This window comes from Eleginops maclovinus, chromosome 9, assembly GCF_036324505.1.
Source record: "Eleginops maclovinus isolate JMC-PN-2008 ecotype Puerto Natales chromosome 9, JC_Emac_rtc_rv5, whole genome shotgun sequence".
NCBI classification, from domain to species: Eukaryota; Metazoa; Chordata; class Actinopteri; order Perciformes; family Eleginopidae; genus Eleginops; species Eleginops maclovinus.
In genome coordinates, this window is record NC_086357.1 from 28,656,293 (window position 1) to 28,668,304 (window position 12,012).

The 12,012-nt window shown below is 48.9% G+C and overlaps 1 protein-coding gene across 1 annotated transcript in view; it reads left to right on the forward strand.

The window, feature by feature from the left end:
• Positions 1-12,012, forward strand: part of fryl (furry homolog, like) — a 62,644-nt gene that overhangs the window by 33,931 nt on the left and 16,701 nt on the right. Inside the window, 21 exon segments of the mRNA XM_063890702.1 lie at positions 38-198; positions 365-475; positions 1,227-1,381; positions 1,571-1,670; positions 1,750-1,918; positions 2,558-2,820; positions 3,391-3,531; positions 3,663-3,831; positions 3,917-4,001; positions 4,091-4,203; positions 4,283-4,433; positions 4,518-4,621; positions 4,860-5,042; positions 5,441-5,642; positions 6,581-6,702; positions 7,462-7,649; positions 7,871-7,965; positions 8,360-8,597; positions 8,599-8,953; positions 10,515-10,783; positions 10,904-11,044. Of these exon segments, the coding sequence (XP_063746772.1) occupies positions 38-198; positions 365-475; positions 1,227-1,381; positions 1,571-1,670; positions 1,750-1,918; positions 2,558-2,820; positions 3,391-3,531; positions 3,663-3,831; positions 3,917-4,001; positions 4,091-4,203; positions 4,283-4,433; positions 4,518-4,621; positions 4,860-5,042; positions 5,441-5,642; positions 6,581-6,702; positions 7,462-7,649; positions 7,871-7,965; positions 8,360-8,597; positions 8,599-8,953; positions 10,515-10,783; positions 10,904-11,044 (3,515 nt within the window).

Below are 12,012 nucleotides of genomic sequence, written 5' to 3' on the forward strand. Positions count from 1 at the left end.
TGTGTGTGTGTGTGTGTGTGTGTGTGTGTGTGTGTAGTACACCAGAGGAGGACGATCTTCCCGCAGCAGTCCCTCAGACACAGTCTGTTCATGCTGTTCAGCCACTGGGCCGGACCCTTCAGCATCATGTTCACTCCTCTGGACCGATACAGCGACCGCAACATGCAGATCAACCGACACCAGTACTGCGCTCTCAAGGTACTGATACACACACACACACACACACACACTGTGGTGATGTGAAGTCATGTGACCGTGCTGTAGTTCCTTTATAGCCCAACATTAGCAGCAACACAGACATACATCATCTCTCCACTACTGTTTACAATCCATCCTGTCTGATGACTGTGTTGATGTTCCTTAGGCGATGTCTGCGGTGCTGTGCTGCGGTCCTGTCGCTGATAACGTCGGCCTCTCCTCTGATGGATACCTCTACAAGTGGCTGGACAACATCCTGGACTCTCAGGACAAGAAGGTGAGGGCGGCCATCTTTACTCATCACTGACCTCTCTGACATCTGAGTTATATGTTCATATTCAGTGTGAACCTTACGCAGCGTTCACACGGTTACGTTGACGCTTGCCGGAGGGCGTGTCTGGCGCTTGGGGTTAACGCCACTGACAACCAATCACATTAATCTCCCGCCTCCGGACACTCAAAGCAAAAAAGCCCACTTTCTAGAGCTCGATTATTGCGAAAATGGATATGAAGATTTATGGCATTAATGTCTATGGCGCTATTTTATGCAACATGCCATGCTAGCTTAATATACTGTGCGCCTGCTAGCTGTCCATTCAGTGTTAAAGCGATGTACACTGGATATAAACTCCCCAAACAGGCGAATACATACCAGTTTCACCCACTGTCTCTGCTACCTCCCTGCATGCCTGGTTCCTCCTGTTTGTGTCCCTGTATGGGGACAGGGACTGGTCGTACAAGACCGGGTGATTCCCAACAGTTATCATGTTTTCATCCATTTCTTAAAAAGGAGGAGCGATGGCTCTCCCAGCATAATTACATACGCAGGGTTTGATTGGCTGGCGCTTCCGTCGATGTTTGAAAATTTGAACTTTTCTCAACTTTCACCGTGAGCAACGGAGCCGACGCGACGCAACGGAACCACAATGCAGTTCTGCAACGCTTCTCCCCATTCAAATTGAATGGGGAGAAGCGTCAGTGCAACGGAACCGTGTGTACGGGCCGTTACAGTGCCGGTGTGTCCTCAGGTGCACCAGCTGGGCTGCGAGGCGGTGATGCTGCTTCTGGAGCTGAACCCGGATCAGAGTAACCTGATGTTCTGGGCCGTGGACCGCTGCTACACCGGGGCCCGCCGCGTGGCTGCAGGCTGCTTCAAGGCCATTGCCAACGTCTTCCACAACAGGTAACACACACACACACACACACACACACACACAGGACATTGAGGAAACTTTGAGGATATGGTTTGTGTTTGTGACCTTACATTTTAGTCTTTAGAAACGTGTGGACCATCAGATTTTAGTCTCCGTTTTAGTTAAACTGTCCCTACTTGAGAGCCAGTTGTGACTGGTGTGGTTTCTTGTCCTCTCAGGGATTACCAGTTTGACACGGTGGTGCTGCTGAACCTGATCCTGTTCAAAGCTGCTGATTCTTCCAGAGATATCTACGAGGCGGCCATGCAGCTGCTGCAGGTACCGTCCTCCTCTCTTCATCACACGTAACGCTACCTTCTGCAATTTGATCTGTGATTAATGAGTTGGGCTGTGACAGATCCTGGAGCCCAAGCTCTTCCGGTACGCCCACAAGCTGGAAATCCATAGAGGCGACGGGATCCTGACCCCCCCCTCCCCGCTGCCACACCTTTACTCCGTCTCGTACTACCAGCTGTCGGAGGAGCTCGCCCGGACCTATCCTGAGCTCACGCTGCCCATCTTCTCAGGTCTGACACTTTCATTATCCTCTGACTGCAGTCGCGCTCTAACTCTCTGACTTCCTGTCTGTCGCTCTCTAACCCTCTGACTTCCTGTCTGTCGCGCTCTAACTCTCTAACTTCCTGTCTGTCGGTTGCTCTCTAACCCTCTGACTTCCTGTCGGTTGCTCTCTAACTCTTTGACTTCCTGTCAGTCGCTCTCTAACTCTCTGACTTCCTGTCTGTCGCGCTCTAACTCTCTAACTTCCTGTCTGTCGCGCTCTAACCCTCTGACTTCCTGTCGGTCGCTCTCTAACTCTTTGACTTCCTGTCAGTCGCTCTCTAACTCTCTGACTTCCTGTCTGTCGCGCTCTAACTCTCTAACTTCCTGTCTGTCGCGCTCTAACCCTCTGACTTCCTGTCGGTCGCTCTCTAACCCTCTGACTTCCTGTCTGTCGCGCTCTAACTCTCTGACTTCCTGTCTGTCGCGCTCTAACTCTCTAACTTCCTGTCTGTCGTGCTCTAACCCTCTGACTTCCTGTCGGTCGCTCTCTAACTCTTTGACTTCCTGTCAGTCGCTCTCTAACTCTCTGACTTCCTGTCTGTCACGCTCTAACTCTCTGACTTCCTGTCTGTCGCTCTCTAACTCTCTGACTTCCTGTCCCTCAGAGGTGAGTCAGCGGATCCAGACGGCGCATCCTGGTGGCCGGCAGGTGATGCTGCACTACCTGCTGCCCTGGATGAACAACGTGGAGCTGGTGGAACTGAAACCCACCACGCGGCGGCCGGAGGACTGCTGCAGCGGCGAGGAGGAGGAGGACGAGCGGGAGGTGATGATGGTGAACAGCCGGCGCTGGCTGAGAGGAGAAGGCTGGGGCTCGCCTCGAGCTACAACCATGGTGCTCAACAACCTCATGTTCATGACCGCCAAGGTGAGGGGAAAGCTCCGTCTTCAGATCAACGGGAACAGGCTGGAGAAATCCTGTCACAAACTCTCTTGATCAATTTCTTATCGGCACATCACATCGCTTACAGATTTCAGAATTCTGAGGAAAACTTCAGAAATATGAGAAAAGTCAAAATTCTGAGAAATTCAACATTTTGGTAAAAATTTCATTACGGAGTAAAAAAGTCAATCCTGAAAAAAGGGGAATTTTTGGGAAAAGTCAAACTTCAGAGAAAAAGCCTTTGAGGAGAAACTCCGTTTTCAGATCTGATTTTTTTACCTCGCATTTTTCAAAAAGAATTGGTTGAATCTTTAGGAACCAAAATACCTCGCTCACAGGTGAAGATCCAGAAAGAGAACACTATCTTTAATTTCATTACAAACCCTCACTGTCTGTTCAAAGTAATCAGATTACAAACGTTGAGTTTACCTGGAGTCCAGTTTGTTCCCCTCATTGAGCTGATTGGTAATAACATATTTTACATTTTACAATATAGTCGAGTTGCTCTGTGCTTGGTGTTATTATGAAGTCCTGAAACATGAAATATCTCCTCAGTACGGGGATGAGTTTGCCTGGTCGGAGATCGAGAACGTTTGGACGACATTAGCTGACAGCTGGCCTAAGAACCTGAAGATCATCCTGCACTTCCTCACCAGCATGTCGGGGGTTAGCAGCGACCCCAGCCTCCTGCCATACGTGAGTCCAAGACATCTTTTCCATCAACCAATCAAACTGTATTCATATAACGAGGGGCTAGTCCACAGTAAGCTTGAGCCAGCCCCAACTATATGCTCCTGTGTCTCCCATCGTGCTCCGTGTGTCCTCAGGTGAAGCGCGTGGTGGTGTACCTGGGTCGGGATAAGACCATGCAGCTGCTGGAGGAGCTGATGTTTGAGCTGGAGAGCACGGAGCCCGTCAGCTCAGCCGTCACTCACATGGACAACCCGCCTTACTACCGCATCACCTCCAGCTACAAGATCCCCTCCGTCACCTCAGGTTAGACCAAGCAGCGTATCCCTGGACCAAGAGCAGAAATCCTATAATAATCTCCACACATTAACCCCACTTCATCTCTCCTCAGGGACGACCTCCAGCAGCAACACCATGGTGCCCGGTACCGAAGGACATCACGAGGGGAAGATGAAAGACCCCAACATGGAGGACAGGTACGAGCCGACTCACAGGGAACATGATGTCAGCAGATCGGGGGGACATGAATAGTGCTCCATGAAATCTCTGTCATTCCCTTCAGCAGTTACACCCACCTGGACATCTACAGCGGGCTGAACAGTAACCTGAACCGGCAGCACCACCGGCTGGAGTCCCGATACAGCAGCAGCTCCGGAGGCTCCTACGAGGAGGAGAAGAGTAAGAGGACATCTTTAAACCTTCAAATAAACCATAATCTTTGAGACTAAACTCCTCTCTATGCGCCCCCCTCCCCCAGGTGACTCCATGCCGCTGTATGCTAACTGGCGTCTGAAGGTGATGGACCACAACCGGCCCGAGCCGCTGCCCTTCCCCCCCACCGGAGGCTGCTGGTCTCCTCTGGTGGATTACTTGCCGGAGACCAACGCCCCCGGGGTGCCACTGCACAGGTAAGACCCCTCGCCACCCCCCCCCTCCCAATCCTTATTTCCTGTGTTGGCTCTCTGGGTAAACTTGATAGATGTCTCTTCCAGGTGCAACATCGCAGTGATCCTCCTGACAGACCTCATTGTGGACCACGGGGTCAAAGTGGAGTGGAGCGCCTACCTGCACCTCCTGCTGCATGCTATCTTTATAGGTGAGCTGTGCGGACTCACACGACTCCTGTTTAGTATGTCAGGAAAACATTTACCATGTTCCCCTACGTTATATCAAACCAAGTGGGCCAGACGCACCGGGATGTTCTCACACATTGTGCTTTTGTGCAGATGTTATCTGAGCACAGTGCCACAGTCCTCTCTGTTGGGGCAGCTGCAGCACGCACTAAAGGTAAACAGTTTTGACTGACCACTCTTCTTCTTCTGTGTCCTCCCCAGGGTTTGATCACCAGCACCCCGAGGTGTACGAGCACTGCAAGCGCCTGCTGCTCCACCTGCTGGTGGTGCAGGGAGCCAACAGCAGCGTTCAGTCTGTGGCCATGGTGCTGCTGCGAAACAGGGACTACAACGAGCCCCGAGTCCTCACTGTGAAGCCCCCAGCCCCGGAGATCAACCTCACAGGTGAGTGTAGCTGCAGAGTTCAACCCCAGAGGTGAGTGTAGCTGCAGAGATCAACCCCATAGGTGAGTGTAGCTGCAGAGATCAACCCCACGGGTGAGTGTAGCTGCAGAGATCAACCCCAGAGGTGAGTGTAGCTGCAGAGATCAACCCCACGGGTGAGTGTAGCTGCAGAGTTCAACCCCATAGGTGAGTGTAGCTGCAGAGATCAACCCCATAGATGAGTGTAGCTGAAAACTCATGTGTTGTACTACCAGAGGTGACCACTGGGTGGCAGCAACAATCAACACAAAACTGCTTTCATTGAGATTCAATTCGAAGCTCCTCAGAGTGAAGGCTATGAATGAAGTGTTATTTCTCACGGTGTGTGTGTGTGTGTGTGTGTGTGTGTGTTGTCTCAGGCGTGCAGGAGCTGCTGCCGGACGGTCAGCCCTCCCCGATGACGGACTCCGGCCTCAGCTCCTCCTCCACCTCCTCCAGCATCAGCCTCGGGGTGGGGGGGGGCGGCATGTCCCACCTCACCCCCCCGCTGCTCAGTGAGGTGGACGCTTCCGTAGAACAAGACGAGAAAGTCAAAGCTCTCATCGAGTTCATCACCTCCAGGTGAGAGAGTACCAACAGCAACACCACGAATAGCATTACTCGATCACCCAGAGCCGTGCGATGGATACACTTCGGTGTTTTTGTTTGAATATTGTTTGGTTTTTGACAACGGATGAAAATCAAATTCAAGTTTTGTCTTGAGGTTTTTAAAGTGTCTGACCCCGATCAAACCTTACTGACTTTAAGTGAAAGGTATAATGCAACTAATCCCACAGGTTAATTAATCTCTCTCTTTTTGTCTGCTTCTCGTTTGCTGGTTTTAGAATAACTCCTTTAACTTTACTAACTTGCCGTTAATTAATCTCCTTTTCAAGGATTTAAGGGAAAGAAGTCAAATGAATCTGAATTTTGGGATTTAATGCATACATTTGTTCATGCCCTACATTTGCCCTCCAGTATTTATCAGTTTGAGTCACAGAACACGTTCACCATGTTTCTCATTGGTTTGCTTCCACGCCTCCAGCTGTGTCTGAAAGGGTATTTTTACATCGCATGGCTTGGTGTTTTGGCTTGGTGACATATTGGCATTTTTTATGGAGGTCTAAAGCTGCCATTATATTACATTTATGACACAGTTAAAATATGTATACAATACTAAATATTTTGAACATTATTATGGATCAAAAGGATGAAAAATGAAGGTTATCTAAAAGCACATTTTCACAGAAACACAAAAAGTCAAATTGCTGTCATTTTTATTATTTAGCAAGTTATTTTATTTTCTATTTACATGTAGTCATTTATTTAACTACATACTTAATTTTTTCCAAATTAATTTGCTTTATTAATTTTATTGAACATACAGAATCAAATATGCTGCAGCTTTATTCCTCCATAAGTTTTAACTGGTGTGATAACCTGCGATGCTTTCAGGTGTGCTGTGGTTCCTTGGCTTTTAGAAACACAATCCTGATGTGTGTGTATGTGTGTGTGTGCAGGAAGCGTGGCCCGCTGTGGAACCACGAGGACGTTTCTCCAAAGAACCCGAACATCAAGAGCGCCGAGCAGCTCAGTGTGTTCGCCCGACACGTAGTGACCGTCTTCAAACACTCGCCCTCAGGTCTGCACTTCCTGTTTACTGTTATTAGTTCCACATTTGATTCTGATGGGTGTGTTTAAGCATCCAGCTGTCTGTTTCTTCTCGATAGCAGACTTCTGCTTACTAAGGGACTATGAGCAGTCGTACCAATCTGCGGGAAGAAGACGGGTCGACAACGGTTTTGTTTTCTCAGAATTATGAAAAATAATATTTTCAGAACCAAAACAAAAGGTTCTGGAAATCATTTTGGGAAAAAGTCTGAATTCTGACTTCAATCAAAAAAATGTTTTAAACAAATCTCAACAAAAAGTCAGGATTCTCAATTCTGAGATTTTAATTCTTATCATTTTTAAATCTGACTAAAGTTACCTTTTTAAATCTGACTAAAATCACTTTTTCCTAAAAGATCTGACTTTTTTTCATATTTCGACTTTTGGATTTTTAAGTGTCCCACTGTTTTGTCTTTATTCTAACTCCTTCTAAGCATGTTCTTTTAAAACGTCACTCTTGTTGTCTCCCATTTCTTCTCCCTTTGAGTTTCTTTTCAAATGGCTGTTTATTTCAGAATCCTGACTTCAATCAGGAAAAAAGTTACTTAAAATTCTAACCTGAGGTCCGATCTCCAACATGGTTTCAGCCCTTTTCCTCTTCTGTAGTTTATGTATATTTAGGGCTTCTCACCTGGATTTAGATTTAGGTCTAAAGCCCGGCTCGCTGCATGTTATCCATCACAAATCCTCCTGAAGATGAAGATGATATAACCCTGTCCCCCCCCCCCAGGTTTCCAGCTGGACTCCCTACTGAGTGAAGTGTCTCTGCAGACCGCTCTCTCCTGCTCCTCCAGACATTACGCCGGACGATCCTTCCAGATCTTCAGAGCTCTGAAGCAGCCGCTGACCCTCGGCACGCTGTCCGACATCCTGTCCAGACTGGTGGAGACGGTGGGGGACCCTGGAGAGGAGGCGCAGGTCAGGACAGCATTACTCTTTCTGGATAAACATTTGTATTTATAGCTCAGTTTCTAAAGTAAACAGATGCATTTGGTGGTATTGTAAAGATGGAATGGAGGAGTACAGTTGCTAGGCAGATAAAATATTCAATCCAACATTCAAATTCTAAATCAACATTCAAACTCTGTGCAGCTTCTAGTTTTTGCATGTCTATAGATTGTGTTCATCTTCCTGCTCAGGGCTTCGTCATTGAACTCCTCCTGACTCTGGAGTCGGGCATCGACACGTTAGCAGACACCGTGAAGAACTACGACCTCCTCACCGCCTTAGCTCAGTAAGTCCTGATGACAGACATGGCCTCACTTTAAATGTTATAGAGTCCTGAAAGGAACGTGAGGGCAAAACTATTCTGGAGATCCATTTTCTGAATGGATCTCAACTAAAAGGCTTTTTCAAACTATATTTATGAATTCAAACCGCCTCAAAGCCAGGAATATCGCTCTGAAATTGTGGGCTATATATTATGAGTACGTTATTTTAAATTAAGCCTGGACAGCAGAGGCTGCAGTGCTTTAACAACCAGGTGTGACTAAAAGCATGCAGCATGAATGACTTCATACAACTAATGTATGAAGTGTTTGGAGGAAATGGAAAAACAAAACTCACCTGCAAAAAAAACAAGAATGCTTTTAGTCAAATTTACAGACCGATTTCTCCTCTCCCTGCAGGACCTCTGCAGCGCGGGACCACCTGCTGGGTCCCAAGTTTGCCGCCAACAGGAAGAGCACGGGTCAGCTGAACCTGAGCAGCGGGGGTCTCTTCCTGCACGCTCGCAGTAACTCGCTCAGAGCCTCCCTGATGGGGGAGAGGAAGGCGGACCGGCGACGCAGCAACACGCTGGACATCGCTGACCGCCTCGCCGGCAGCCACGGGAACCTGGCCCGCACTCGCAGCTTATCCTGCCTCGGGGGGGGGCGGGGGTCCAGGAGGGGACGCCCTGCCCCCAGTGGATCCCTCCAACCTGATGGCCACGGTGTTCTGGATCGCGGCCTCGCTGCTGGAGTCGGACTACGAGTTCGAGTACCTGCTGGCGCTGAAGTTGCTGAACACGCTGCTGGGCCCGCTGCCGCTGGAGAGAGCTGACAGCCGGCAGCGCCTGGAGAACGTGCAGAACAAGCTGAAGTGGTACAGCTTCCCCGGCCTGCTGCAGCTCTTTCTCAAGGGCTTCACCTCCGCCTCCACCCAGGAGCTCACCATCCACCTGCTCAGCAAGCTCATCAGCGTCTCCAGAAACACTCTGGTCGACCCGTCGCAGGTGGCAGGTGAGAGGAAGTCCAGAAACTATTATATCCCCTCTGGTTGTGTTAGCTTCAGACGTGCTAACTGTGTTCCTGCAGGTTCCCCTCTGGTTGTGTTAGCTTCAGACATGCTAACTGTGTTCCTGCAGGTTCCCCTCTGGTTGTGTTAGCTTCAGACGTGCTCACTGTGTTCCTGCAGGTTCCCCTCTGGTTATATTAGCTTCAGACGTGCTCACTGTGACTGTGTTCCTGCAGGTTCCCCTCTGGTTGTGTTAGCTTCAGACGTGCTCACTGTGACTGTGTTCCTGCAGGTTCCCCTCTGGTTGTGTTGGCTTCAGACGTGCTCACTGTGACTGTGTTCCTGCAGGTTCCCCTCTGGTTGTGTTAGCTTCAGACGTGCTAACTGTGTTCCTGCAGGTTCCCCTCTGGTTGTGTTAGCTTCAGACGTGCTCACTGTGTTCCTGCAGGTTCCCCTCTGGTTGTGTTAGCTTCAGACGTGCTCACTGTGTTCCTGCAGGTTCCCCTCTGGTTGTGTGAGCTTCAGACGTGCTCACTGTGTTCCTGCAGGTTCCCCTCTGGTTGTGTTAGCTTCAGACGTGCTCACTGTGTTCCTGCAGGTTCCCCTCTGGTTATATTAGCTTCAGACGTGCTAACTGTGTTCCTGCAGGTTCCCCTCTGGTTGTGTTAGCTTCAGACATGCTAACTGTGTTCCTGCAGGTTCACCTCTGGTTGTGTTAGCTTCAGACATACTAACTGTGTTCCTGCAGGTTCCCCTCTGGTTGTGTTAGCTTCAGACGTGCTCACTGTGTTCCTGCAGGTTCCCCTCTGGTTGTGTGAGCTTCAGACGTGCTCACTGTGTTCCTGCAGGTTCCCCTCTGGTTGTGTTAGCTTCAGACGTGCTAACTGTGTTCCTGCAGGTTCCCCTCTGGTTGTGTTAGCTTCAGACGTGCTCACTGTGTTCCTGCAGGTTCCCCTCTGGTTGTGTTAGCTTCAGACGTGCTCACTGTGTTCCTGCAGGTTCCCCTCTGGTTGTGTTAGCTTCAGACGTGCTCACTGTGTTCCTGCAGGTTCCCCTCTGGTTGTGTTAGCTTCAGACGTGCTCACTGTGACTGTGTTCCTGCAGGTTCCCCTCTGGTTGTGTGAGCTTCAGACGTGCTAACTGTGTTCCTGCAGGTTCCCCTCTGGTTGTGTTAGCTTCAGACGTGCTAACTGTGTTCCTGCAGGTTCCCCTCTGGTTATATTAGCTTCAGACGTGCTCACTGTGTTCCTGCAGGTTCCCCTCTGGTTGTGTTAGCTTCAGACGTGCTCACTGTGTTCCTGCAGGTTCCCCTCTGGTTGTGTTAGCTTCAGACGTGCTCACTGTGTTCCTGCAGGTTCCCCTCTGGTTGTGTTAGCTTCAGACGTGCTCACTGTGACTGTGTTCCTGCAGGTTCCCCTCTGGTTGTGTTAGCTTCAGACGTGCTCACTGTGTTCCTGCAGGTTCCCCTCTGGTTGTGTTAGCTTCAGACGTGCTCACTGTGTTCCTGCAGGTTCCCCTCTGGTTGTGTTGGCTTCAGACGTGCTCACTGTGACTGTGTTCCTGCAGGTTTCCCTCTGAACATCCTGTGCCTGCTGCCTCACCTGATCCAGCATTTTGACAGCCCGACGCCGTTCTGTAAGGAGACGGCGGATAAGATAGCGAAGGTGTGTGCCGAGGAGAAGTCGCCCACCCTCTCTAACCTGGCCCACATGATGAGCCTGTACAGCACACACAGCTACTCCAGAGACTGCAGCAACTGGATCAACGTGGTCTGCAGATACCTGCACGACGCCTTCGCTGACATCACGTTAAACCTGGTCACCTACCTGGCTGAGGTACGAGGGACTGCTCGCATACTTAAATGCATGCTCTTCTTTTCGTTTATCTTTGGTGTATGAAAGGTTGTCTTTGTTCCTGTGAGTCTCCTGAGGTAGCATCCTCTCTGTGTCCCTCAGCTGCTGGAGAAGGGACTTCCCAGCATGCAGCAGTCCTTGTTGCAGATCATCCACAGTCTGCTGAGTCACATCGACCTGTCAGCGGCGCCCGTCAAACAGTTCAACCTGGAGATCATGAAGATCATCGGGAAATACGTCCAGGTGAGAAGCACTTCCTGTAGGGGGGGGGGGGCGGATTAGAGACATTATTTACAATTATGTACGAGAGCCACTTGTGTTTTATCAGGTTTACTTCTAAGGTTAAACTCCTAAATTAGCAAGAAATAAAACCCAGACACCCTGAGGTTATTGGGGGGGTACAATTTAATCAAAATAATTACACATTTATAATTCTATCTTTGAGATAAAAAAAGATAAGTATCAAAAATTAATTGTACATTTACTAATCAGAATTAAATGTGCAAACATGAGTTGAGTTTTACATTTGCACAGAAGGAATATTAATAATGATTTACTTCAAAGGAAATGTCGCTGATAAAAGTGTTAAATAATATAAGTTAAAACCTTTTAAAATAAAAATATCAAACTCAGATAGAGATAAAATGATGAATACTAAAACCCTTTAAAGGGGGTGTCGCTGATAACAGCACATTTAAAAAGATGTGCCGTTTAAAAGTTACTTTAGCTCCCACTTATTGGGGACTTTAGGGATATTTAGAAATGTCTTCACTGCCTGTTATATATTTTTAAGCTTAAAGATTATTCATGTTTGTAAATTAGTAGAAATAATAGATGTTTTCTGGTAGTATAACCTCCCCCCCCCCCCCCAGGGTTCTTTTACCTTTAACTGGCCGTTAGACTCCCCTGTATCTCATATCCTTGAAGTCCGTATAAGTTTCATTACTCATTGCATTATTGTCTGTGGTAGCACCAGGACTCTCTCCCCTGGGGGGGGGCGGTTCACTACATGTAGTTCCCATGTTTCCTGCAGCCCTCTGTGTGTGAATGCCGCTCTATGAATAGCGTCACATACGTCCGGGGTCTTTGTTCAGAGGCTCTTCCTGCAGCCGCTCTGTGTGGAGCCTTTCATCAGCTGCTCTCATCCTTACATTACTATTAATATATCAGCCTCAGGACGCTCTGCAGGAGGCATTGTGTGTGTGCATCCT